The sequence below is a fragment of the Caenorhabditis elegans genome, chromosome I, assembly GCF_000002985.6.
Source record: "Caenorhabditis elegans chromosome I".
Taxonomy (NCBI): Eukaryota; Metazoa; Nematoda; class Chromadorea; order Rhabditida; family Rhabditidae; genus Caenorhabditis; species Caenorhabditis elegans.
In genome coordinates, this window is record NC_003279.8 from 874,165 (window position 1) to 896,571 (window position 22,407).

The window sequence follows — 22,407 nt, forward strand, 5'->3', positions numbered from 1 at the left end:
TTATCGATTTTTTATCGGAAATCAGTAGAAAATTCAATTTTGCGCGTCAAATTTGATGTTTTTTGTGTTGGTGAACCTCAAAAAACCGTATTCGCCAAATCTTACGAGCAAAATTGTATTTTTTGCGTCTTTTTCGTGGAAATTTTTACAAAAATCGTTCTTTTAAAAAAAAAATTCCACACAAAAGTACAATTTTCACACAAAAACTGCAATTTGCGCGTAAAATATGGCGCAATCGGTTGAGTGCGGCACGCCGACTCAAAAACACCATATTTTACGCGCAAATATTAATTGAAGCGCCTTCACGTGGTGTCAGGTTGTGTCATCACGGTTTGATCTACAAAAAAATGGGGGAATTTTTTGCCCAATAATATGTGACGTCAGCATGTTCTTAGCCATGCAGAATCCGTCTAAAATCCCGCATTTTTTGTAGATCAACGTAGATCAAGCCGAAATGAGACACTCTGGGCTTCAAAACACTCACCAATAAAACCGCATTGTGTGATCGGAACGTTACACGTGTTCCGATCGAATACCTCCATCGTCACAGGCAGCCCTTTCTCTTTTTCTTCTCGAGTCTGGAAAATATTGATTTTTATTTTATTCTTGGAATTTTAAATTTCAAACAGTAAAAAACCAAAAATTATCAGTTTTAACTTATCCAAGTTAAAGAACTACAGTGAAGAGAACTACAGAAATATTAAAAAATATATCGATGCACCAAGAGCCCAAGAAATCTCTGAGAGCCCATATCTCGGCTCATTTCGAAGTTACAAATAAACTGCAAACTATAAAAATATAGAAAATTAAATTTCAATTATTTTGTTAGTTAACAAAATTTGGCTAGAATTGAAATGAACTGGGATATGGGCTGGCAAAGTTCACTGAATTTTTTCTTTTTTTTTCTTTTGTTTATTTTGATCTCTACACCAGGGGTGAGCAGCAAACGATTTTTTCCGGCAAATCGGCAAATCGTTAGCTTGCCGGAATAGAAAACTTCCGGCAAATCGGCAAACCGGCAAATTACCGATGTGCCGAGTTTGCCGGCAACCGTATGTTCCCTATGAGTATGGCCACCCATCAATCGACTTTGTCGGCTTATATTTCAGCGGTTTCAGAAGTTTTTTGATATTTTCAAAAACCAGAGGATAACGATAGATTTGAAAAATATTTTGTCGTTTGAATTTTTAAAATATGATAAAAGACAACCGAGATATAAACGGTCAAAGTCAAGGGGGGCCATACAAAAATTTTTTTTTGGAAATTTAGAAAAAAATGTGTTTCCGTCTTATTAAAAAAATCTCTCTAAGCATTTCCGGCAAACCGGCAATTGCCGCCCTCCCCCGACCTACGCACCTGTTCAAAGTACTCCTCAACAATCCGATGCGCCCATCGCTGACACAATCCCCACTCTCTCGCCGGATTGGAGATGTCGGCGCACTTGACAAGCATATCACATATCGTAAGTGAATTCGTGTCACGTTGCTCCTCCGGCACATCTGTCACATGCATCTTGTTGAACTTGGCGAGGTACTCAAAGTGTCGACTGATGTCCGTAGCCAACACCATCTCCACCATCGCATGTCGCATTTGGATGAACTCCTCGCGCGACAGACTCGAGAAGATGTTCACGTTGGCGTTGTGCTGAAGGGTTAGCTGAAAGGCTAGTGCGATGTGATGATTCTCCAGGATCGAGTTATCATTGTAAAGTATTGCAAGCGACTGTCGCGTATTGATCAGGTACGCGTTTCCTCTTCCAGGATGGTCTAGATCATGCACCGCCGCTGCGAGAAGAGCCGCCACCGCATGACTTTCATTCACGTGCACGGCGACCGACGGGGAGTCCAGGAAGAATGAGGTGGCCTGTAGGACGTCGGCTGCGTGAGTTGCGTTGTGATACGTGTTTCCCGCATGGTAATGAGCCTCGATGGATAGAATCCAACGGTGGAGGAGATCGTCGGAGCAGCCGAGCACATCGCAAACCTTCCACCTCTCGAAGACTTTCATTCCGACTTGGGAAAGAGCGTGGTGATCCGACACCTTTTCCAGATGAAGGATGTCGAATTTCCAGCAATTGTCGTTTTCCAGCGCGTTCTTCACGTCAGCAGATACCCGCCGACGTTCTCCATGGGATCCTCGCTTCTCTCGATGCGCGTCGACGACGCTTCGCTTTCGCTGCCTAGCTGGATGATGGAGGCGAATGAGACCATCGTAATATTGAGTTGCTATCCGATCGGCGTCGCGGAATCGATTGATCGACGGCGCGTACAGCTCGTGCGACGACAGCACCTTCATCGCGTCCTTTATCGTTTGTGCCGGTTCTCCGTCGACCCGTGCCGACACGTCTCGGAGCATTGTGAGCACCTCGGAGATGGGCGCCTCGATGCCGCCCGTCTGCGATTTCAGGCTTTTCAGGGAGACGTCGCGGAAGATTGCGGCGGTGTCACCGGTGGTGTTTGAGCGTTTCATATACACGAATTGACTACTGCAAAATTCATAGAATTTTTTGATTAATTGGTGGCCGAGTTTTTTAAAATGGTGGCCGAGATCTTTAAGTTGATGGCAGAGTTTTATAGGTTGATGGCCTAGTTTTTTAAAATGGTGACCGAGTTTCTATGCAATTTTGTGGCCGTGTTTTTGTATAAGTTGGTGGCCGAATTTTATAAATTGACGGCCGAGTTTTATAGGTTGGTGGTCGAGTTTTATGAATTGGTGGACGAGTTTCTATACAATTTTGTGGCCGAGTTTTTGTATAAGATGGTGGCCGAGTTTTTTCAAAATGATGGCCGCGATCTTTAAGTTGATGGTCGAGTTTTATAAGTTGGTGGCCGAGTTTTATAGGTTGATGGCCGAGTTTTTATGTAATTTGGTGGCCGAGTTTTACAAGTTGATGGTCGAGTTTTATGAATTGGTGGCCGAGTTGCTATACAATTTTGTGGCCGTGTTTTTATATAATTTGGTGGACGAGTTTTATAAATTGGTGGCCGAGTTCTAACGGATTAAGCAAAGGAAACTAGAACAGAATTTTATTGAAGAGAAAACTAGGCCATCAGCTTTTCAAGAAAAACTCGGCCACCAAATTTTCCAGCAAAAAACTAGGTCGCCAGTTTTTCCAGCAAAAAAACTCGGCCACCAAATTTTCCAGCAAAAAAAACTGGGCCACCAAATTTTCCAGCAAAAAAAAAATCGGCCACCAATTTTTCCACGGAAAACTAGGTCATTTCATTGTTCGTTTGAGAGAAAGCTAGGTCACGTACATTTTCAATAAGAAAACTCGGCCACCAATTTCTTGAGCATAAAAAATTCGGTCATCAATTTTTATAGAGAAAGTTCGGCCATCAAGGTTGAAAAATAAGCTAGGCCACCGATTTTTTTTGTTGAAAAAAACTCGAACACCTAACCTATTTTCCTTTTTTTTTCAAGCCTAGAAAGCTCGGTTATCGAGTTTTTAGGCCACCGATGCATTTTTTTAATCGAAAATCGAAAAAAAAAATCGGTGGCCGACTTTTTCATTTACGGCCACCAATTAAAAAAAACTCACTTGTTAGCAAACGGGACCCGTATAAATTTCCAGTCGCAACTCCGCCGCCGCTCCTCTTCGCCACGTGCCCTCGGCAGGGACTTTCGTCGCATTTCCGATTCGGGTTGTCCGATCACCTCGGATCGTATGCATCCCGTCACGTTCTCGTAGGCGCGGTTAACGTACTGCACTACTCGTTGCTCATCACATATTTCCACTGCTTGATCCGTCTGAAAATACGCAAAATTTGAAGGTTTGTAGGCACACGTGGCGCCAGTCTATCCCATTACGGTTTGATCTACAAAAAATGCGGGAATTTTTCACCCAAAAATATATGACGTCAGCTAGTTCTTAACGATTCTCAACTCCCGCATTTTTTGTAGATCTACGTAGATCAAGCCGAAATAAGAGACACTCTGACACCGCGTGTAGGCAGGTAGGCGTTCAGCCAGGCGATTAGGCAGGCAATTAGGCAGGCGATTAGGCAGACTAGTAGGAGGTAGGCAAGTAGGCATGGAGGCCAAAAGCTCACCTCATCCAAGACGGCGAAAAGGGCGGGCAGCGCGCGGATCCGATTCGCGAGCCGCCCGACGTAGTCGAAGAGCACCACGTCACGCGTATTCCACGTCACATGCTGAAAAGAAACGAATGAATGGGAATCAGTGTGAATGAAATATTAATTAGAATTGAAAATGAGAAAGTGAGAAAACGGATGACTTACATGAATGATGTTGGACTGCGCAAGAGCTCTCCGTCGCTTTTCGCTGATGTGTCTGGAATATGTGATTGTTAGATTGACAATTCTGGCAGAGTGGTCTAGAAAATTGGGGAAAACTCGGCCACCGATATGTTTTCTTTGGTTGTGGTTGGAAAATTTTGGCGACCGAGTTTTTCAACGTATCCAAATTTATGTGGCCGTGGCCGACTAAGGCCACATAGAAAAGAAAAATACCGAAACAATTGGTGGCCGAGTTTTATCAACGTAGCCTAAATTAGGTGTACTTGGCCGAACTTTTCTTCTGACGGCCACGCAGCAAGGAAAAAATAATGAAAAAAAAGTTGGTGGCCGAATTTTAAGCCTACACAAAAAGTTGGTGGCCAAATTTTAAGCCAACAAAAATTGGGGGCCGAGTTTTTGTTTTTTGAAAAAATTCGTGGCCGAGAAAATGGGAAAACGCGGCCACCGATATTTTTTCTTTGGTTTCTGGCTGAATAATTTTGGTGGCCGAGTTTTTGTTTTGGATAGGTTGGTGGCCGATTTTTATCATTTTAACCTAATTTACGTGTTCTTGGCCGAACTTTTTTCTGACGGCCACATAGCAAGGAAAAAATAACGAAAAAAAAGTTGGTGGCCGAATTTTAAATTCACAAGAAAAGTTGGTGGCCGAATTTTAAGCCTACAAAAAGTGGCGGCGCTTTTTCTACAAAAAATTGCTGTCATTATTTTAATTGGAAAAACTTGTGGCAGTGATTTTGTTTTGAAAAAAATCGTGGCCGAGTTTATCTGTAAAATTGGTGGCCGAGTTTTATTCACGTAACCTAATTTACGTGGCCGTGGCCGACTAAGGCCACATGGCAAAGAAAAATACCGAAACAATTGGTGGCCGAATTTTTAGTCTAAAAAAATGGCGGCCGAGTTTTTGTTTAAAAAACCGTATTTAGTATATCTGGGACGAAAAATGGTGGCCGAGGTTTTTCAATGTATCCAAACTTATGTGGCCTTGGCCTATAGCCTAGCTTTCCTAAACCATTTGTTTAAAAAGTTGGTGGCCTAGTTTTCCAGCATAATCCAACTCACTTCTCGGCGATCGACACAATCAACACCTCCTCTGTGCTCACCGATGAGACGTCTCTGAAAAAACGTTTCGTTAGTAGATCATGGCTGACGATCAACGCTGCTCCCTTACTTGGCGATTTGCGATGGATGAGGTACTCGAAGATCTATGAATACAGCTAAAGGGCATATTGATTCAACGTCGGATGTTGCCTGCAAGAAAGTGTACATATTCAAAAATTTCCAAAATTCAATTTCCTTTTTCCCGCCCGTGTCCGAATTTCCGGAACTGACCACGTTTCAGTCATGGTCTTCGTAATTCCCAATTTCCTTTCTCCCTTATCTTTTTACGTCAATCATGATAGCGGTGATACGTGTTTCGAGGGTATACATGCTCACACAACAATGCACTTAATCAGCTAATCTCTCCCACACCTCCACAGAGAGAGTGTATGAGCAAGAGAAAGAGCACCTGCTTCTTCCAGATTAGTGAGCGAGCCTGTTGTCATCTGACTTCTGCTGACGGAGGGAGCTTGAAAAGCGGAGCAGGAAGAGGAGAAGAAAAAGAGCATTCAGAGATAATTACGCGCGAGTCGTAGTAGTATGTATACACTGACTTCTTCTTCTTCTTCTTCCTCTTTTTCCCCGTCTTCTGCTCGTTGATGTCTGCCATTATATTGATCATTAACGAGGGCCTAAGAATCCTGGAAGAGTTGTGAGGTCACACTGATGGCCTAGGAATCTCAAAGGCAGGCCATATCATATTGCAGGCCATATCAGGCCCCATAGCCTGGCCATAGTAGGTCACCACAAGCTATGGACTGCCCTCAAGATTTTGGCTCAATTTGGATAAGCTTCTTCGGAGCCCCTGGGCTTAACAGACTGACGTCATAGGTGGTATATCTCGGCTAGGCGGAAACTCGGAAATGTGAATTTTTTGACGCAAACCAAAGATCTTATAGATCCTTGAAATCTTCCACAGGACTTAGCAGACCGGAGGCCTGGGAACTATGCAGTTAGAGGTAATCGCCAAGTCCAGGGCTCCGAAGAGAGAGGGCCCAGGGCTCCGAAAAAAGCTTAAATTTTGGGCCAAAATTTCCCAAATTGGGCCAAAATTTCAAAAGTATGTAGTAGGTTTCAACCCTCATATTTCCCGGGATCATGATTTTGTGGACTATTATTTTCAGGCTGTGGTGGCCTGCTATACCCAGACTATGTACTGGGCCAAGCTCTGGCCAGGTTATGGCCTTTAATAGCCTTGAATTTTGGAGTCAAAGTTCTTGCAGAGCCTAGGAGACGCTTACCACTTCGGATCAAAGGCCTGATCTAAAACTCAATGGATCATGACCCTAGAACCTCAATTTTCATAAGCCTAATACGCAGCTACTGGTCTAAGCTCTGACCAGGCTATATGGCCTGATATGGCCTGAACACTTCGGTGGCCTAGTCTAGGTTTTTCCAAGCCCCAGCGGGCCTCAATTTTCATAAGCCTAAAGACGCAGCTACTGGGCCAAGCTCTGGCCTTGAATTTTGGAGTCAAAGTTATTGCAGAGCCATCATGCCTAGGAGGCCTAATCTAGATTTTTTCAAGCATTGAGGCCCCCACGGGCCTCAATTTTCATAAGCCTAAAAACTCAGCTGCAGCCTTACCTGTGTTGGAAATGATACTGTACAAATCCATCCGGATGCCCGTAACGAGTCGAGGAGCACACTCTCGCCGGTGCCTTCCGTCACGATCACAGCCTGCAAAAAACGCATTATTTATAAGATCTTACAGGGGATTTTCAGGATTTTCAGGAGGATTTTGTCGTGTGCCAGACCTCAAAGCTCGTCGGGATAAAATGCTGATATTGATTGACATGCATATATATAGATATATATGAAGTTGGAAGAGCGGAAGCAGCAGCAGTGGCAGCAGAACTTGTGTGTGACGGGGATTTGTGGGAACAAGGCGCCAAAGAAGACGAAGCAGAAGAAGAAGAAGAAGCCGGGGGCAAGCAATGAATGCAATGTATGTAGGAGTATGTAGGAGTATGTGTGTGTGTGTGTGTGTGTGCGAAAGTCTCTCTATGTGTGTGTGTGTGTGTCACAGGTTATATATTGCGTGTGCACAAAAAATGTATGAGGTCTCCTGATGTGTGTGTGAGTCTGTGAGTCTGTGAGTGCAGTGTACAACACCTTTTGCGGAGTCTTATCACATACTGATACGAAAGTGTTTGTATTTTTATATTTCTTTGCCACGTCACACTTTATTCAATTTTTCGCGTGTGCCTCTCGCCCCGTCATTGGCACGCAGTAGAAAAAGAAGTAGAAGAAGATGCGTCTTCTTGTTGCCATATCCCATCCAACTTTGTTACTTACGGAATTCGCGCGCGCGCGCGGGGAGGAGAAGCAGAAGACGACGACGACGAGCTCGAAAGAAGACGAGTCCGCCTGCGTCTCTGCAGTGATCTCGTGTCCCTCGGCAGCGGCTGCGGCGCGCGCTTCAATGAAGACGAGAGCTCCCCCCCCCGGCGGCGCCGAATACGCGATTTGTCATCGAGATGAGCGCTTTGCTGACAGAATAGAATGGGCAAAAACAGGAATACGGAATACAGTAGTCATGTTTTGTTGCAATGTTATGGGAAAGCTGGCTTGGCGTGGTCGTCGAATTTTTCGCGCTTCATTGACAAAGAACAAGGGAAAGTCGTGTTCTCCACACGGACAATCACACTAAGTTTTAGGACTAAAATCGAGCCGAGCCAAAATGGCCTAGTTCGGCAGAAACTCTTCCATTTCAATTTGTGAGGAAAGCCAGAGTTCTGTGAACCTCGGACCTGCGATCGCCGACCTGCGATCTCCTAGACAAATGCTCACCCCAGCGCGGGACTCGGGAAAGTTAGCGCCAGGAGAATAATTTTTGAATTTGAAGAAAAAAAAAGAGGAACTTACAGTTTTCAGCATCTTCACTTGCATCGGCCCAAACGTGTCATGTGCCGTGGAGCTGCTCGTTGCGGCGACAGTTAGCAGAGGTGTTGGTGGAGCACCACGCGATCCACCTCCACCACCACCATTCTCAGAATACGACCCACCGCAGCACCATCTCATTGCAAACACTGGCCTGGATGCTGCTGCTGCTGTTGCTGCTGGTGCTCTCTGTGCGCCTCTTCTAGCTGCGGGCGTGTGCTGCTGCCTCCTGCCAGCTTGACTGTGTGCGCTAGCCCCGAGCACACTCTTTTCACCCTCTTCTCCCCCCACCCCGCTTCTATCGCCCATTCTCTCAATTCTTCTCTGCCTCCTCCTCCTCCTCCTCCTCCTCCCAATTCTCATGTCATCGGGGGGCCCGTCGTGTCGTCGAGCGCCCTCTCGCGTCTGCAATGTCTCGGCGCCGCCGCCGTCGTCGTCGTCGTCGTCGTCGTCTTCGGGGGGTTGTCATCTGCTGTGTTCACACTGATGCCGCCGCCTTCACCGCCCATCTCATCGTCTCCTCCTCTGTGTGGACCCGCCGACCGGCCGGCGCGCCTTCTCCCATCAGTTCTATCTCTCTCTCTCACTCACTTACTCTCAAACCGCGTCAATTGATCTCTCTGGCACGCTCTTCGCTCGGCGAGCTGTATTCGGTGTCGGTTTTCAGTCTGCGTCTCCGCGCCCCGGTGCAATGCATATGTTCCATCACGTTCTGCTCCTCTTGTTGCTCCGTGTGCTGCCGTGTTTTACGCAATTTCAGGTAAAATTGATACAATTGATACAATTGATAATTATCGAAGTGTCCTCTATGTGTACTCACGCTGTTAATTTAATGGCCTAACCACAGAATTATGCTTCTTTAATTTTTGAACTCGTAGCTCCGTATGTTAAATCCACTATGAGATTCCTTGCCATGTTTTTGCAATATTTTTTTGTTTGTTATGAGAAAGTGTATGTGTTCTTTGTTTGGTCACATGGGAACCGCTGGCCTGAGAATGGAAGGTTTTCTGGGACAGAGCTTTTGAATCCGATAGCCTACAATAGGGCCCCAGTGCAATAACGGTAGGCAGGCCCGAGGCCTAATTTAGTCCAAATAGTCCTTATTCAGTCTAGATGATTCAAAGCTAAAATCAAAGGGCTGTTCCATTACGTTGTGATCTACAAAAAATGCGGGAATTTTTCGCCCTAAAAATGTGACGTCATCACGTTCCATGCGTTATTATTTATGAAGTCTGCGTCTCATTCTCCCGCATTTTTTGAAGATCTACGTAGATCAACCAAGCGCCTTACCCCTAGCCTCTAAGCTCCTAGGGCCCTCTAGGACCATTTAGGCTTTTTGGACTGTCTAAGACCAATTGGGCTTTTAGGCTCCTAGGTCCCTCAAGGACCGTTAGGCCTCTTGGACTATCTGAAACCATCTGGGCGTCTAGGCTCCTAGGGCCCTATAGGACTATTTAGGCCTCTTGGACTATCTAAGACCATCTAGACTTCTAGGCCTCTAGGGCTCTCTAGGACCATTTTGACTTGTTCTATAGGACCTTGTTCGACTAGCTAAGACCATCTGGGCTTCTAGGCTTCTAGGGCTCTCTAGGACCATTTAGGCCTCTTGGACTATCTAAGACTAATTGGGCTTCGAAGCTCCTAGAGCCCTCTAGGACCATTTAGGCCTCTTGGACGATCTAAGATCATCTGGGCTTCTAGGCTTCTAGGCCCCTCTAGGACCTTCTAAGACCCCAGTCTTTATTCCCTAGCCTCTAGGCTCATAGGCCTCGATTCCGCAATTCTAATGGCTTTGGGAGCCCAGTTCTAAGGCCCATGGACTTCCACAGTAGCTTTTCAGTCAACCATTTCCAAGTTAACCAAGGACCATTTAAGCCTTTTGGGCTATCTAAGACCATCTGGGCGTTTACTTTCTAGGCCTTTTCCTGCCTATTGGGCCCTCTTGGACCTTCTAAGACCCTGGCCTTTAATCCCTAGCCTCTAATCCTCTAGGCCTCGATTCCGCAAATACAATCCCAGTTCTAGACTCTCAGGGCCCTTGGGCTTGTAGGCTTTCAGTTAACCATTTCAAACAGGTGCCGTTCCGCTCCATCTCTTCTTGCTCTCTCGTGCTCCTCTCCTACACCATCTTCTCTCATTGTTCTGACGGATGGATGAGCTGTCATCATCATCATCAAAGCTCCAAAGACAATTGCCATCAATTTGTGCCGCCGCTGTGCTAAGTGGTCTTATTCCGCCGGGACAAAAAAAAAGGGAAAATTCTCTGGGAATTTGGACTAACACCACCTACTATTACTGTAAAAAAACATTTGGAGAAGGGGGAAACGAACTAAAAAAAAACAAATTAAAATCGGCGTATCAAATTGAAATCATATGATTCGTTGCCGTCGTCTTCTCTGCAATGATCGTTTGTTCCGTCGTGTCAAACTAACCTACTCAATGTCATAAAGAACAAAGAATGAATTCAATAAAACAAGACGAAAAAATAAATACATTCAGGTACTGTACAGAGAGAATCAGGATCACATCTGGAATAGCTCGCAGCCTGTTCGATTCTGGGAGCTTGTTGAGTATAGGCCGACCACTACGCCGCCGCCGACCACTACGACAGAGTATATACCGCCACCGACGACTACGTATGTTCCCTGAACTTTAAAGTTGCATTTTTTTTTAAAGGATTAGGGGTTTTAATTGAAATTTCAGAATTTTTGGTAAATTTTTTAAAATTAGTTTTATTTTTTTACGGGCTTTTGCGATTATTACTGGTAGAATGAAAGTATGTACATTTCTTGTAGATCAGAAAATTTAATTTTTGATATCCGATAAATGTTAAAAACTCGATCGAAAAAAAAATAAATTTTTCCAAAAACTAAAAAGTTGCAAAATTTATTTTTTTTACAATTCAAAGTTTGTAATTTTTGACAAAATACATTCAGAAATTTTTTTGGAATAGGGGTTTTAATTAGGCTTGGGCCTAGGTTTGGGCTTGGGCTTGGGCTCAGGCTTAGGCTTATGGTTAGGCTTAGGCTTAGGATTGGGCTTAGGCTTAGGCTTGTGCTGAAGCTTGGGCTTGGGCTTAGGCTTCAGCTTAGGCTCAGGCTTAGGCTTGTGCTGAGGCTTGGGCTTAGGCTTAGGCTCTCAGGCTTAGGCTTGGGCTTGGGCTTGGGTATGGACTTAAAATTTTTTTTCAAAAATTTTATTTTTCGAAAACTTATGGTTTTACCGGTATAAAGTGCCTTTTTTTGTACATAAAAAATAATTTTTAAATTTTTTAACGTTCCTAAAAACTAAACAAACTGTAAAGAAAATTTTGTTTAAAAAAAAAATCAATAAAACATATTTTCAGTAATTTCCAAAATTTGATTTCCCGGTAAAAATCAACAATTTTTTATCGGGGCCACAAAAAAAATTCGCTGAAAAAAATTCAATTGGATGTATTTTCTGCAAATTCGAGTCAATTTTCTGAAAATAGTTGTTTATTTTCCCTGATTTTTTGGCGTTTTTTCCTTTTTTAAAGGAATTTTAGGACTTTCTGGGATTTAGAAGGGTTTAGCCTAGGGAGTGATTAAGCCTAGGCTTAAGCCTGAACCTGAGCCTAAGCCTAAACCTAAGCCTAAGCCTAAGCCTAAGCCTAACATCAAAAAAACCGGAAAATCCTAAGCCTAAATAGCGTCAGTAGCAAGCTGACGCTCGCCACTGACACCAAGCCTAAGCCTCAGCCTTTAACGAAAAACAATTTTGGCACAAAAATTGCAAAATTTCCGCTTCTCCGCTTCTCTTAAGACATTGAATTTCCAAATTTAAAAATTTTTAGAAAAAAAAAAACCTCGGTCCAAAATGATCTGAAAATTCTTATTTAGGCTTTAAAAAATTTCACTTTTTTCTGCGACACTTTCCATAACACCACAAATTCGGCGAATCGACCTGTTGATGATCTTGTCTCGACCCGCTCTCTCTCTAAGTGATTATAACAGAGATACACCCACACACCCACACACGTCATCTATTATGTTCTAGAACTTTATACTTTATGATCAAAACCGAATGCTACAAACTAAAAAAACATCACCACTTTTTCCAAATTTTCGTCACATTTTTGCAGTCCGACCACAACTACAACCACCAAAGATCCATGTGAATCATCGCATCCGTTGGATCTGACGCGTCGGCTACGGGACACTGCCGGCTACAATCGTATCTATATGGCCAGCGACTTTTCGTCGGCTCGCAATGAGTTTCCTGATCTCAGGGGTTTGGCTCACAAAGCTTCAACGGACTATCATTGCGGGAAGAGGTGCCAACGGTGAGCTCTCAATGCCTACCTGCCTACTTGTTTGCAGTATCAAACATATAATGCCTACAAGCCTACGCGCCTACCTTGGTCTACGAGCCTGAACTTGCACATTTTCTGTGCCTAACATGCACGCTATACTTTTGTCTGCCGTTACGCGCCCCCCCCCCCCGCCTATCTGCCTACAAGTCTCCCTTTTGTCTTTATGCCTACGCGCCTATCACATGCCTACCTGCCTATTTGCTTGCGGTCGAGTCGATACATATCATGCCTACGAGCCTACGCGCCTACCTTGGGCTACTAGCCTGAATTCGCATTTTTCCAGTGCCTAGCTTGCGCGCTATACCTATGCCTGCATTTACGCGCCTTCTCCCCGCCTAGCTGCCTACAATCGCACTTTCTGCCTACCTGCATGCTTTCCTACCTATTCGCATACTTAGGCGTACCTACCACAAGCTTAGCTACCTACAAAACTGCCTTCTGCCAACCTGCATGACTGCGTACCTTTTCGCCTGCTTAGGTGCCTACCACAAGCCTCCCTTTTGTCGATATTCCTACGCGCCTATGGCATACCTACATGCCTACTTGTTTGAGTCGATACATATCATGCCTACGCGCCTACCTTGGCCTACCTTGGCCTACAATCCTGAAATTGCACTTTTCCTGTGCCTAGCTTGTACACTATACTTATGCCTGCCTTTACGCGCCTTCTCCGCGCTTATCTGCCTACAAGCATACCTTCTGCCTCCTTGCATGCCTACATACCTATTAGCCTGCTTACGCGAACCTACCACAAGCCTAGCTGCCTACAAACCTCCCTTCTGCCTATATGCCTACGCACCTAACTCCTGCCTGCCTATACGTCTACCTCATGCTGAAAACAGACCTGCCTTGTACCTACCTATGCGCCTACCTAAGATTTGCCTCCTACGTGCCTGGCTGCCTATTTTGCCTATAGGCATTACTGTCAGTGCGTCTACCCAGAGCCTACCTTTAGGTAGACGTTTGCCTACCTAAAGCAACCGCCTACAAGTCTATTCGCCTGCCTCCTTGCCTACCTACACACCTCCCTTATCCCGGCTTTTCCACCTGCCTATGCGCCTATCTCATGCCTACCCAAGACCTGCAAACGTGCCTAGCCGTATGCCTACCTAACTTCGCGCCTACATATGCCTCCCTTTCAGATCGAGTCAACTAATTCGAAAAATCATAAAAACCGGCCAACCGGCAGAAGCCGAACGTGCTTGGTGGGACGAGGAAGAGTGGGAGGAGGGCGAGAGACGCAGGAAACGAGCCATCGAATGGAAGGATACAGATGATCGTCTGCTAATGCGAAATACCGGAACATCACGTCATATTTTGGGTAGGTAGGTGGGTGAACACAGCAAGTGCGCTCCATCGCGCGGGACACTTTTCCCGCGCTTTTTAGGAGGTCAAACACGGAATTTTTCCAGGAATGACTGTGGCGGTGGAATGCGATGATGAGACTGGAGAATTTAATAGTGGTGGATACTCGTTGTGTACTACGTGCCGTGCTGTTCGACACTTGCCATCCACGTATTTTCCACGTGTCATTAATGAGCTGATTTGCTCGCAGAAAGCGTGTTTGCGAGGAGAAGGAAAATGCATACAACGGGTTATGCCGATGAAGGTATGTAATTTTTTTGTTTTTGCAATGGAGCGCGTTTGTACTCACTCCACGAGAATCACGTGGTGTCAGAGTGTCTCATTTCGGATTGATCTACAAAAAATGCGGGAGAAGAGACACAGAGTTCTCAACTGATTTTGGATGATTAAGAACGTGCTGACGACACATTTTTATGGGCAAAAAATTCCCGCATTTTTTGTAGATCAAATCACTTGGAGAATATTATTTTTATTTGAATATGATCCTTTAAAGAAAAAATAAAATTTGACTGAATTTCCCGCCAAAAAATTTTCGCAGAAAATTTAAATTTCCCGGCAAAATATTCACGGATATCTGGCTTCCCTCATAAATTGAAATGGAAGAGTTTTTGCCGAACTAGGCCAGGCCATATCTGGGGTAGATTTACGGCGCGTTGCGTGTCGCGTCGCGGCTCGATTTTAGTTGTAAAACTAAATATATTTGTCCGTGTGGAGTACACGACTTTCCCACGCGTTGGTGATTGTCAATAGAGTGCGAAAAATTCAATGAGGAAGGCCAGAACCCCGTGAATATTTTCTCAAACATTTTTTTTGGAATTAATGTGCAATCGCGCTCTAACGCAGTATCCAAAACTTGGGTCTTTTGGCGGGAAACCCGAAAATTCAAAGTTTTTTGCTTTAAAATATCGTGAAACAGACGAAACTAGTCGCAAAATTTCAAATTTACGGTCTTGCCGCGCCAGTGCGGTGGATCACGATTGCACTTAAGAAAAATGGCGAAAATCAAAAATTTGGTTTATTTTTGGCAACTATTTTTCATTCTCTATCAAATTCATACTGTACACGTGGAAAATCATTGATTTTCCCGAAAATTTGAATAAATGGGATGCAAGATGCGAGCGCGCCCTATTGTGATTCGTTAAAATTCGTTAGAAGCGTCACTGAAATCGAAATTTTTTCTCGAAAAATTGCAGTGTGCCACGTTGTAAAATATCGATTTTTTGGAAAATTTAATATTTAGAAGTGCGGATGCATCCTATTGTGCTCCAATAAAATTACACGGGCTTCTGGCATTCCGCATTGAATTTTTCGCGCTCCATTGACAATCGCCCGTGTACTCCACACGGACAAGTGCATTTAGTTTTAAAACTAAAATCGAGCCGCGACGCGACACGCAACGCGCCGTAAATCTACCCCAGATATGGCCTGGCCTAGTTCGGCAAAAACTCTTCCATTTCAAAATATGAGGAAGGCCAGAACCTCGTGGAAAATATCGATTTTTCCATTTCCACGTGGCCAAAGGAATTGCAAGCGCGCTCCAGTGAACTCGCCCAATTTCCATTTTTTTTCAGGTTCTCCGAAACGTGGGCACCCGCGAGTGTGCTCGCTGGCAAATGAGCCAAATCGACGTGCGAACGTGTTGTGATTGTATGCTCAATCCGTCATCACCACTGGTCACCTATTTATGAGCGAAAAAACCGGGGAAAAAAACACACAAAACAACTCAAAACTCAACAAAAAAAAATAATTTTACAAGATTCAACGAAACAACAAAAAAAAGAAACAATGGAAATTAAATACGGATGCTGCTGCCAAATATGCTGCCAAATTCAAATTCTCGCCTTGTACACACGATCTTTATTGAAAACGGTGATCAACGGGCACCCTCCACTCTGACCTTTTATCTGAAAATAATTGTTTTAAAGATTTATTTGATTAAAAACCTCGGCCACGGCCGCGACGCAGCCGCTCCGCACGCAGCTGCGTCGCGGTCGGGTGGATCCTAACCTGAACTTCTCCCTCCAGCTCGTTATCGTCGTCGACCACCTCGAACAGTTTGCTAGCCTCGAATAGAAATCTGAAAAAAATAAATTGGTTTTTTTTGAAAATATATAATGTTTTATGTTTGGGCTTCTGGCCTTCCTCATTGCATTTTTCGCGCGCTCCATTGACAATCGCCCCCCTGTGTACTCCACACGGACAAATCACATTTAGTTTCACAACGAACGACACGCAACGCGCCTGGCCTAGTTCGGCAGAAAAACTCTTCCATTTCAATTTATGAGGGAAGCCAGAAATCCGCGTGTGTTTTATTGATTTTATTGATTTTTTTACTTTCGAAAATCGCGTTCCGGCTGGTAGAAGCACAAGGTTTTGCGCGTGTCGGCGATTCGATCCCTCGACCATTCTCTGCAAAAAAAATATTTTTTTTTGTGTAAAATTCCCAATCTGCGAGAACGGGATCTACGAAAAATTTTTTTTTTAATATTTTAATGATTTTTTCAGAGATCACATTCTTGCAGATCATCTTTTCGTGGGGCCTCCTAATTTTTCAGTGCTGCACATTTATTTAACATTCAAAAGTGCTTTTTTCATAAAAATTTGAATTTTTTGCCCAAAAATCGAGAAAAACGCCGCTCCGCCTCTTTTTCCGTGCGGCACTGTGCCTTTTGCAAGCTGGGCACAGTTTTGTAGGCGTGAGCATGGTCTTACTTGAGCGCTTGAGTGATCTACGAAAAAAAAAAAGCTTTTTTTAAAATTTATGTCGGAGATCACATTCTTGCAGATCATCTTTTCGTGGGGCCTGCTTATTTTTCAGTGCCGCTCGGAAAAAGAGGCGGAGCGTCGTGAGGCACGGTTTTTTGTCACGATTTTACAGTTTTTTGACTAAAATTCTTGATTTTGGATCATTTTCGTTGATTTTTTTCGGAAAAAGCTGATTTTGGCAAAAAAAAAATTTTCGCTTTTTTTTGGACAAAGAAGAGCCAAAAAAAAAAATGAAAAAATCATAAATTTTTTAGTTTTTACATTTTTTTTTTTGAATTGAAAAATGTTTTTTTGTGTTTTTGGTGAAAAAAACTACTTTTTTTTGCGAAAAAAAAATAGCAAAAATGACCAAAAATCGGAAAAAAAAAACGCCGCTCCGCCTCTTTTTCCGTGCGGCACTTCGCCATTTGCAAGCTGGGCACGGTTTTGTAGGCGTTGTCATGTTGTCATTACTTGAGCGCTTTGAGGCAAAGACTTATGGGAGAACGGTGAAATCCAAAATTGGTGGCGTTCGGGAAGAGACGGGGGTGCTTCTGAAAAAAATTGTTGAAAAATGCAAAAAATCTGAAATTTTAGAGCATTTTTCTGAAAAAAATGCAAAAAATCCGAAATTTTTGAGCATTTTTCTGAAAAAAACGCTAAAAATCTGAAATTTTAGAGCATTTTTCTGAAAAAAACGCTAAAAATCTTAAATTTCTGAGCATTTTTCCCGGAAAAAAAAAGATTTTTATGCACCTCTGCGAAAACTTCATCCATCATGGTAATTGAAAAATCACAACTGTCCAAAAGCACCGAATTCACAGTGTCGAGCTCGAAAACGCCGACATCTTCGACCTAAAATGCTCAATTTTAATGGGGAAAAGCTCTAAAATCATGGGCTTCTCGCATTCCTCGTTGAATTGTTCGCGCTCCATTGACAATCGCCCCCGTGTACTCCACACGGACAAGTGCATTTAGTTTTAAAACTAAAATCGAGCCGCGACGCGACACGCAACGCGCCGTAAATCTACGAAAAAAAAAAGGAATTTTTGCTGAAAAATCGATAAAACACGTTAAATTTAACCAGAAAAATCAATTTTCGCACAAAAATTCGCAAAAAAAAAAAATCAAATTTTGCTCATAAAATTTGGCGATTTCAGTTTTCTGAGGTTCACCGACCCAAAAAACGTCAAATTTGACGCGCAAAACTTGAATTTTCTATTGATTTTTGATGAAAAATCGATAAAATACGGTCAATTTAACCAGAAAAATCAATTTTTAACGAGAAAAGCCAGAAATCCGTTGAAAAAGCTCTAAAAATCAAAATACAAACATTCGAGAGAGTCAGATGACGGAGACAGACGCATTTTTTCAGAATTTTCTGCAAATTTAGGTCCAAACTGACGAAATAGAAGACACGGAGCACACTGGAAATGAAAAAAAATTAATTAAATGCTAGATTTTTAGCATTTTTTCAGAAAAAATGCACTAAAATTTCAGATTTTTAGCATTTTTTTCCGGAAAAATACACTGAAATTTCAGATTTTTATTTATTTTTTTTTGAAAAAATGCTACAGACCGAATAGTTTGCCAGGCATTTCTGCCGCGGAGGAAATCGGCGATGAACTCTGCCACGTAGCGGCATTCGATGGGCGGTGGCTGAAAATTTGCAATTTTTTGGCCTAAAATTTGGTTTTTTCTGGAAAATTCTCTTACCAACGGGAAGGTTTTCGTCTTCGGAATGCCTAAATTAACAATACAAGCCCTCGGAGCAATTCTCGCAAGAATTGGAGCCAGCTCCTTGGCATAAGTGAGATCATAGATGAAGAAGACGAGCCGCTTCACCATTACGATGCTCTTGCAGCGTTCACGGCGTTCTGCGTATTTTTCCAGGATACTCTGAAAAAAAATCCGTTAATTTTAGCCAAAAAATCCGTTAAATTTAGCCAAAAAATCCGTTAATTTTAGCCAAAAAATCCGTTAATTTTAGCCAAAAAATCCGTTAATTTTAGCCAAAAAATCCGTTAACTTTAGCCAAAAAATCCGTTAATTTTAGCCAAAAAATCCGTTAATTTTAGCCAAAAAATCCGTTATTTTAAGTCAAAAAATCCGTTATTTTAGCCAAAAAATTCGTTAATTTTAGCCAAAAATTCGCTAGTTTCAGCCAAAAAAATCCGTTAATTTTAGCCAAAAAAGAACCGTTATTTTTAGCCAAAAAATCCTTTAATTTTAGCCAAAAATTCGATATTTTTAGCAAAAAAAATCCGTTAATTTTAGGCAAAGAACCGTTAATTTTAGCCAAAAAATCCGTTAATTTAAGTCAAAAAATCCGTTAATTTTAGCCAAAAAAATCCGTTAATTTAAGTCAAAAAATCCGTTATTTTAGCCAAAAAATTCGTTAATTTTAGCCAAAAATTCGCTAGTTTCAGCCAAAAAAATCCGTTAATTTTAGCCAAAAAAGAACCGTTATTTTTAGCCAAAAAATCCGTTAATTTTAGCCAAAAATTCGATATTTTTAGCAAAAAGAATCCGTTAATTTTAGCCAAAAATCCGTTAATTTTAGCCAAAAATCCGTTAATTTTAGCCAAAAATTCGATATTTTTAGCAAAAAAAATCCGTTAATTTTAGGCAAAGAACCGTTAATTTTAGCCAAAAAATCCGTTAATTTTAGCCAAAAAAATCCGTTAATTTAAGTCAAAAAATCCGTTAATTTTAGCCAAAAAAATCCGTTAATTTAAGTCAAAAAATCCGTTAATTTTAGCCAAAAAAGAACCGTTATTTTTAGCCAAAAAATCCGTTAATTTTAGCCAAAAATTCGATATTTTTAGCCAAAAATCCGTTAATTTTAGCCAAAAATCCGTTAATTTTAGCCAAAAATTCGATATTTTTAGCAAAAAAAATCCGTTAATTTTAGGCAAAGAACCGTTAATTTTAGCCAAAAAATCCGTTAATTTTAGCCAAAAAAATCCGTTAATTTAAGTCAAAAAATCCGTTAATTTTAGCCAAAAAAATCCGTTAATTTAAGTCAAAAAATCCGTTAATTTAAGTCAAAAAATCCGTTAATTTTAGCCAAAAAAGAACCGTTATTTTTAGCCAAAAAATCCGTTAATTTTAGCCAAAAATTCGATATTTTTAGCAAAAAGAATCCGTTAATTTTAGCCAAAAATCCGTTAATTTTAGCCAAAAATCCGTTAATTTTAGCCAAAAATTCGATATTTTTAGCAAAAAAAATCCGTTAATTTTAGGCAAAGAACCGTTAATTTTAGCCAAAAATTCGATATTTTTAGCCAAAAAATCCATTAATTTTAGCCAAAAATTGCTAATTTTAGCAAAAAAATTCGCTATTTTTAGCCAAAAAATCCGTTAATTTTAGCCAAAAAATTCGCTATTTTTAGCCAAAAAACTGTTAATTTTAGCCAAAAATCCGTTGATTTTAGCCAAACAATTAGTTATTTTTAGCCAAAAAATCCGTAAATTTTAGCCAAAAAATCTGTTATTTTTAGTCAAAAAATTCGTGAATTTTAACCGGAAAATCCGTTATTTTTACTACAAAAATAGCGAATTTTCGCCAATTTTAACCAAAATCTCTCGATTTTTTGTCAAAAATGCACCAAATGTGCGCTTTTTTTCGTTTTTTTTTGGCATTTTCCCTACTTCAATAGCGAGTTTGCAGGTCGTCGTGCAAATTTTGACTTCGATTTCAACAGAATCCAGCAGAATTCGATCATCAGTCATACATTCCAAACAATTTTCAGCATCCTTTATGGGCACTTCGATGAAATCTGAGAGAGCAAACACTTTAGAATTGCCAGGGTTTACAGCTCTTTTAATCACCATCCAACTGGCACGCGACGTCCATTTTTGGCTGCCCATTCACCCGCTCGCCGCCACCCTTGCAAATGTTGTGAAATTTGATGACAAACGGTTCAGAGTACTCGAAATTCTCCAGATCGCCGTGCTCGACGAGCTCGTTGTTCGATGGTGCTCTTTCCGGCGTTCTTTTCCATCTGAAACTGCTGTTTTTCCTTTTTTTTTTTGTCGCAAAATCTTTTTTTTCACCGAATTTTTCCACCAACCTGAACAGCGAATCTTCGAAAAGAGACGAAGAATTCGATTTTGGGCTTTCCAAATTTGAAAAATTCAAAGAAGTTGTCACAGAACTAGCCATTTCGAAGTTGAAATGATTAAAAATCAAAAACAAAAAATTTCGATAAAAATCAATGTCCGAGAGGAGTACACGCTTGGGAACCATGCGCGGGTCTCGCACGGAAGAGACGAATTGAAGTACGGTAGCTCGTAAATCCTGTTCCACGATTGATTTTTTTTTAATTTTTGATCAATTTTTTCGATTTTATCCCAGAAGTTCTTGAAAATTATCCGTTTTTTTGCAATTTTTTCGGAAAAATGCTCTAAAATTTAAGATTTTTAGCATTTTTTTCCGAAAAAAATGTTTTAAAATTGCAGATTTTTAGCATTTTTTCACAAAAAATGCACTAAAATTAAGATTCTTAGCATTTTTGCGGAAAAAATGCTAAAAATCTTGCAAAGACTGAAAAAATTCGAATTTGTTGTAATATTGCATGTTTTCCGAGGTTTTACATCAAATATGTGTAGTTTTCCTTGAAATTTGACGTTTTTCACTGAAAAATTCTACAAAAATAAGCATTTCTGAGCTCTTTTGTCGCAAAAGTTGATGAAAATCGCCAATTTTTCAATAAATATTGCACAGAAACCGTCAGATTTTTAGCATTTTTTCGGAAAAATGCACTAAAATTTTAGATTATTAGCAATTTTTCAGAAAAATGCTCTAAAATTTAAGATTTTTAGCCCTTTTTTTCAGAAAAATTCACTAAAATGCAAGATTTTAATCATTTTTTTGCAAGAAAAATGCTCTAAAATCTAAGTTTTTTAGCATTTTTTTCGGAAAAATGTTTGAAAATCCCTTCTTTAACGCCTTTTTCGCACTAAAAGATGCTCAAACTAGTTTAAACTTTCAGAGTTTTCCCATGCTTTTGCCCCCTCCACTTCACAAGAAACAAGAAACAAATACGGCGGGAAAAAAGCGAAAATTCGCGGAAAACATCATTTTCAATGCATTTTTCATCGCGAAAATTGCCGAATTTCATTAAAAATGGCCAATTTTTGTGCCAGTTTTCCCAATTAATCATGTATTTTCGATTAACTCGAAGCCCCTGCGCAGAGAAAAACACAAAAATGTTGCAATTGTTTGTGTAAAGCACTTCTCTGCGCGTCTGCGGCATCCGATATGACGAGCAATATATATCTTTTTTCTGGGAGCCTTTTATTTTAAATTTATCATTTTTCATTTAGTTTTTGAGAAAAAAATTCCCCCAAAATTAACCTAAAAGCCTTGAAAATGTGAATTTTGAGTGAAATTTGACGTTTTTCAGCGAAAAATTCTCAATTTTTAGTGCATTTTTGCCGGAAAAATGCTAATAATCTTGAATTTTAGTGCTTAGCGGAAAAAAAATTCAAAATGAAAATGTCGAATTTGAAATAAAATGCTTTAAAATTTAAGATTTTTAGCATTTTTCCCGAGAAAAGCTAAAAATCTTAATTTTTATAGCTTTTTTGTTGAAAAAATGCTAAAAATCTTAAATTTTAGATCATTTTATTTCAAATTCGACATTTTCATTTTGTATTTAAGAAAAAATAACCTCAAAGTCTGAAAAATATCGAATTTTGAGTGAAATTTGACATTTT

The 22,407-nt window shown here is 41.2% G+C and overlaps 3 protein-coding genes across 9 annotated transcripts in view; 1 reads left to right on the forward strand and 2 right to left on the reverse strand.

The window, feature by feature from the left end:
• Nucleotides 1–8,549, reverse strand: part of pde-6 — a gene marked incomplete at both ends in the record, with an annotated part of 9,959 nt that extends 1,410 nt beyond the window's left edge. The window contains 9 exons of one of the 3 annotated variants that reach the window (NM_001383315.1): nt 485–578; nt 1,357–2,485; nt 3,542–3,750; nt 4,053–4,154; nt 4,242–4,293; nt 5,319–5,372; nt 5,428–5,507; nt 6,945–7,037; nt 8,226–8,549. In NM_001383315.1, the coding sequence (NP_001370828.1) occupies nt 485–578; nt 1,357–2,485; nt 3,542–3,750; nt 4,053–4,154; nt 4,242–4,293; nt 5,319–5,372; nt 5,428–5,507; nt 6,945–7,037; nt 8,226–8,549 (2,137 nt within the window). Of the gene's footprint in view, nt 1–484; nt 579–1,305; nt 2,486–3,541; nt 3,751–4,052; nt 4,155–4,241; nt 4,294–5,318; nt 5,373–5,427; nt 5,508–6,944; nt 7,038–8,225 lie in introns of those variants that run through there. The other 2 variants (NM_001129083.4, NM_001306261.3) reach the window with 2 other exon arrangements.
• Nucleotides 8,550–8,753: 204 nt separating this feature from the next.
• On the forward strand, nt 8,754–16,043 carry Y95B8A.6 (the record flags this gene model as incomplete). Of its 3 annotated transcripts, none has more annotated exons than NM_001380686.1 (6): nt 8,754–9,000; nt 10,740–10,876; nt 12,343–12,543; nt 13,716–13,894; nt 13,986–14,182; nt 15,510–15,626. In NM_001380686.1, exons 1-6 carry the CDS (start codon nt 8,932–8,934, stop codon nt 15,624–15,626), a joined length of 900 nt encoding a protein of 299 aa, NP_001368372.1. In that variant the 5' UTR covers nt 8,754–8,931. The 3 variants fall into 3 exon arrangements, with proteins under 3 accessions (NP_001368372.1, NP_001368011.1, NP_001380155.1); NM_001380694.2 differs by having other exon boundaries at nt 8,780–9,000; nt 15,510–16,043; NM_001392565.1 differs by having other exon boundaries at nt 8,850–9,000; nt 13,716–13,902; nt 15,510–16,036.
• him-19 (FBD domain-containing protein) lies at nt 15,603–20,935 on the reverse strand (the record flags this gene model as incomplete). 3 transcript variants are annotated; one of them, NM_001306262.2, is made up of 11 exons in its annotated part: nt 15,603–15,842; nt 15,946–16,015; nt 16,273–16,347; nt 17,158–17,237; nt 17,440–17,538; nt 18,017–18,110; nt 18,263–18,342; nt 18,400–18,582; nt 20,338–20,465; nt 20,518–20,690; nt 20,760–20,935. In NM_001306262.2, 11 exons carry the CDS (start codon nt 20,933–20,935, stop codon nt 15,768–15,770), a joined length of 1,233 nt encoding a protein of 410 aa, NP_001293191.1. The 3 variants fall into 3 exon arrangements, with proteins under 3 accessions (NP_001293191.1, NP_490789.3, NP_001293192.1); NM_058388.5 differs by having other exon boundaries at nt 15,605–15,842; nt 20,518–20,699; NM_001306263.3 differs by lacking the exons at nt 18,017–18,110; nt 18,263–18,342; nt 18,400–18,582; ... (1 more) ...; nt 20,518–20,690; nt 20,760–20,935 and having other exon boundaries at nt 15,768–15,842; nt 17,440–17,463.
• Nucleotides 20,936–22,407: the final 1,472 nt, after the last annotated feature.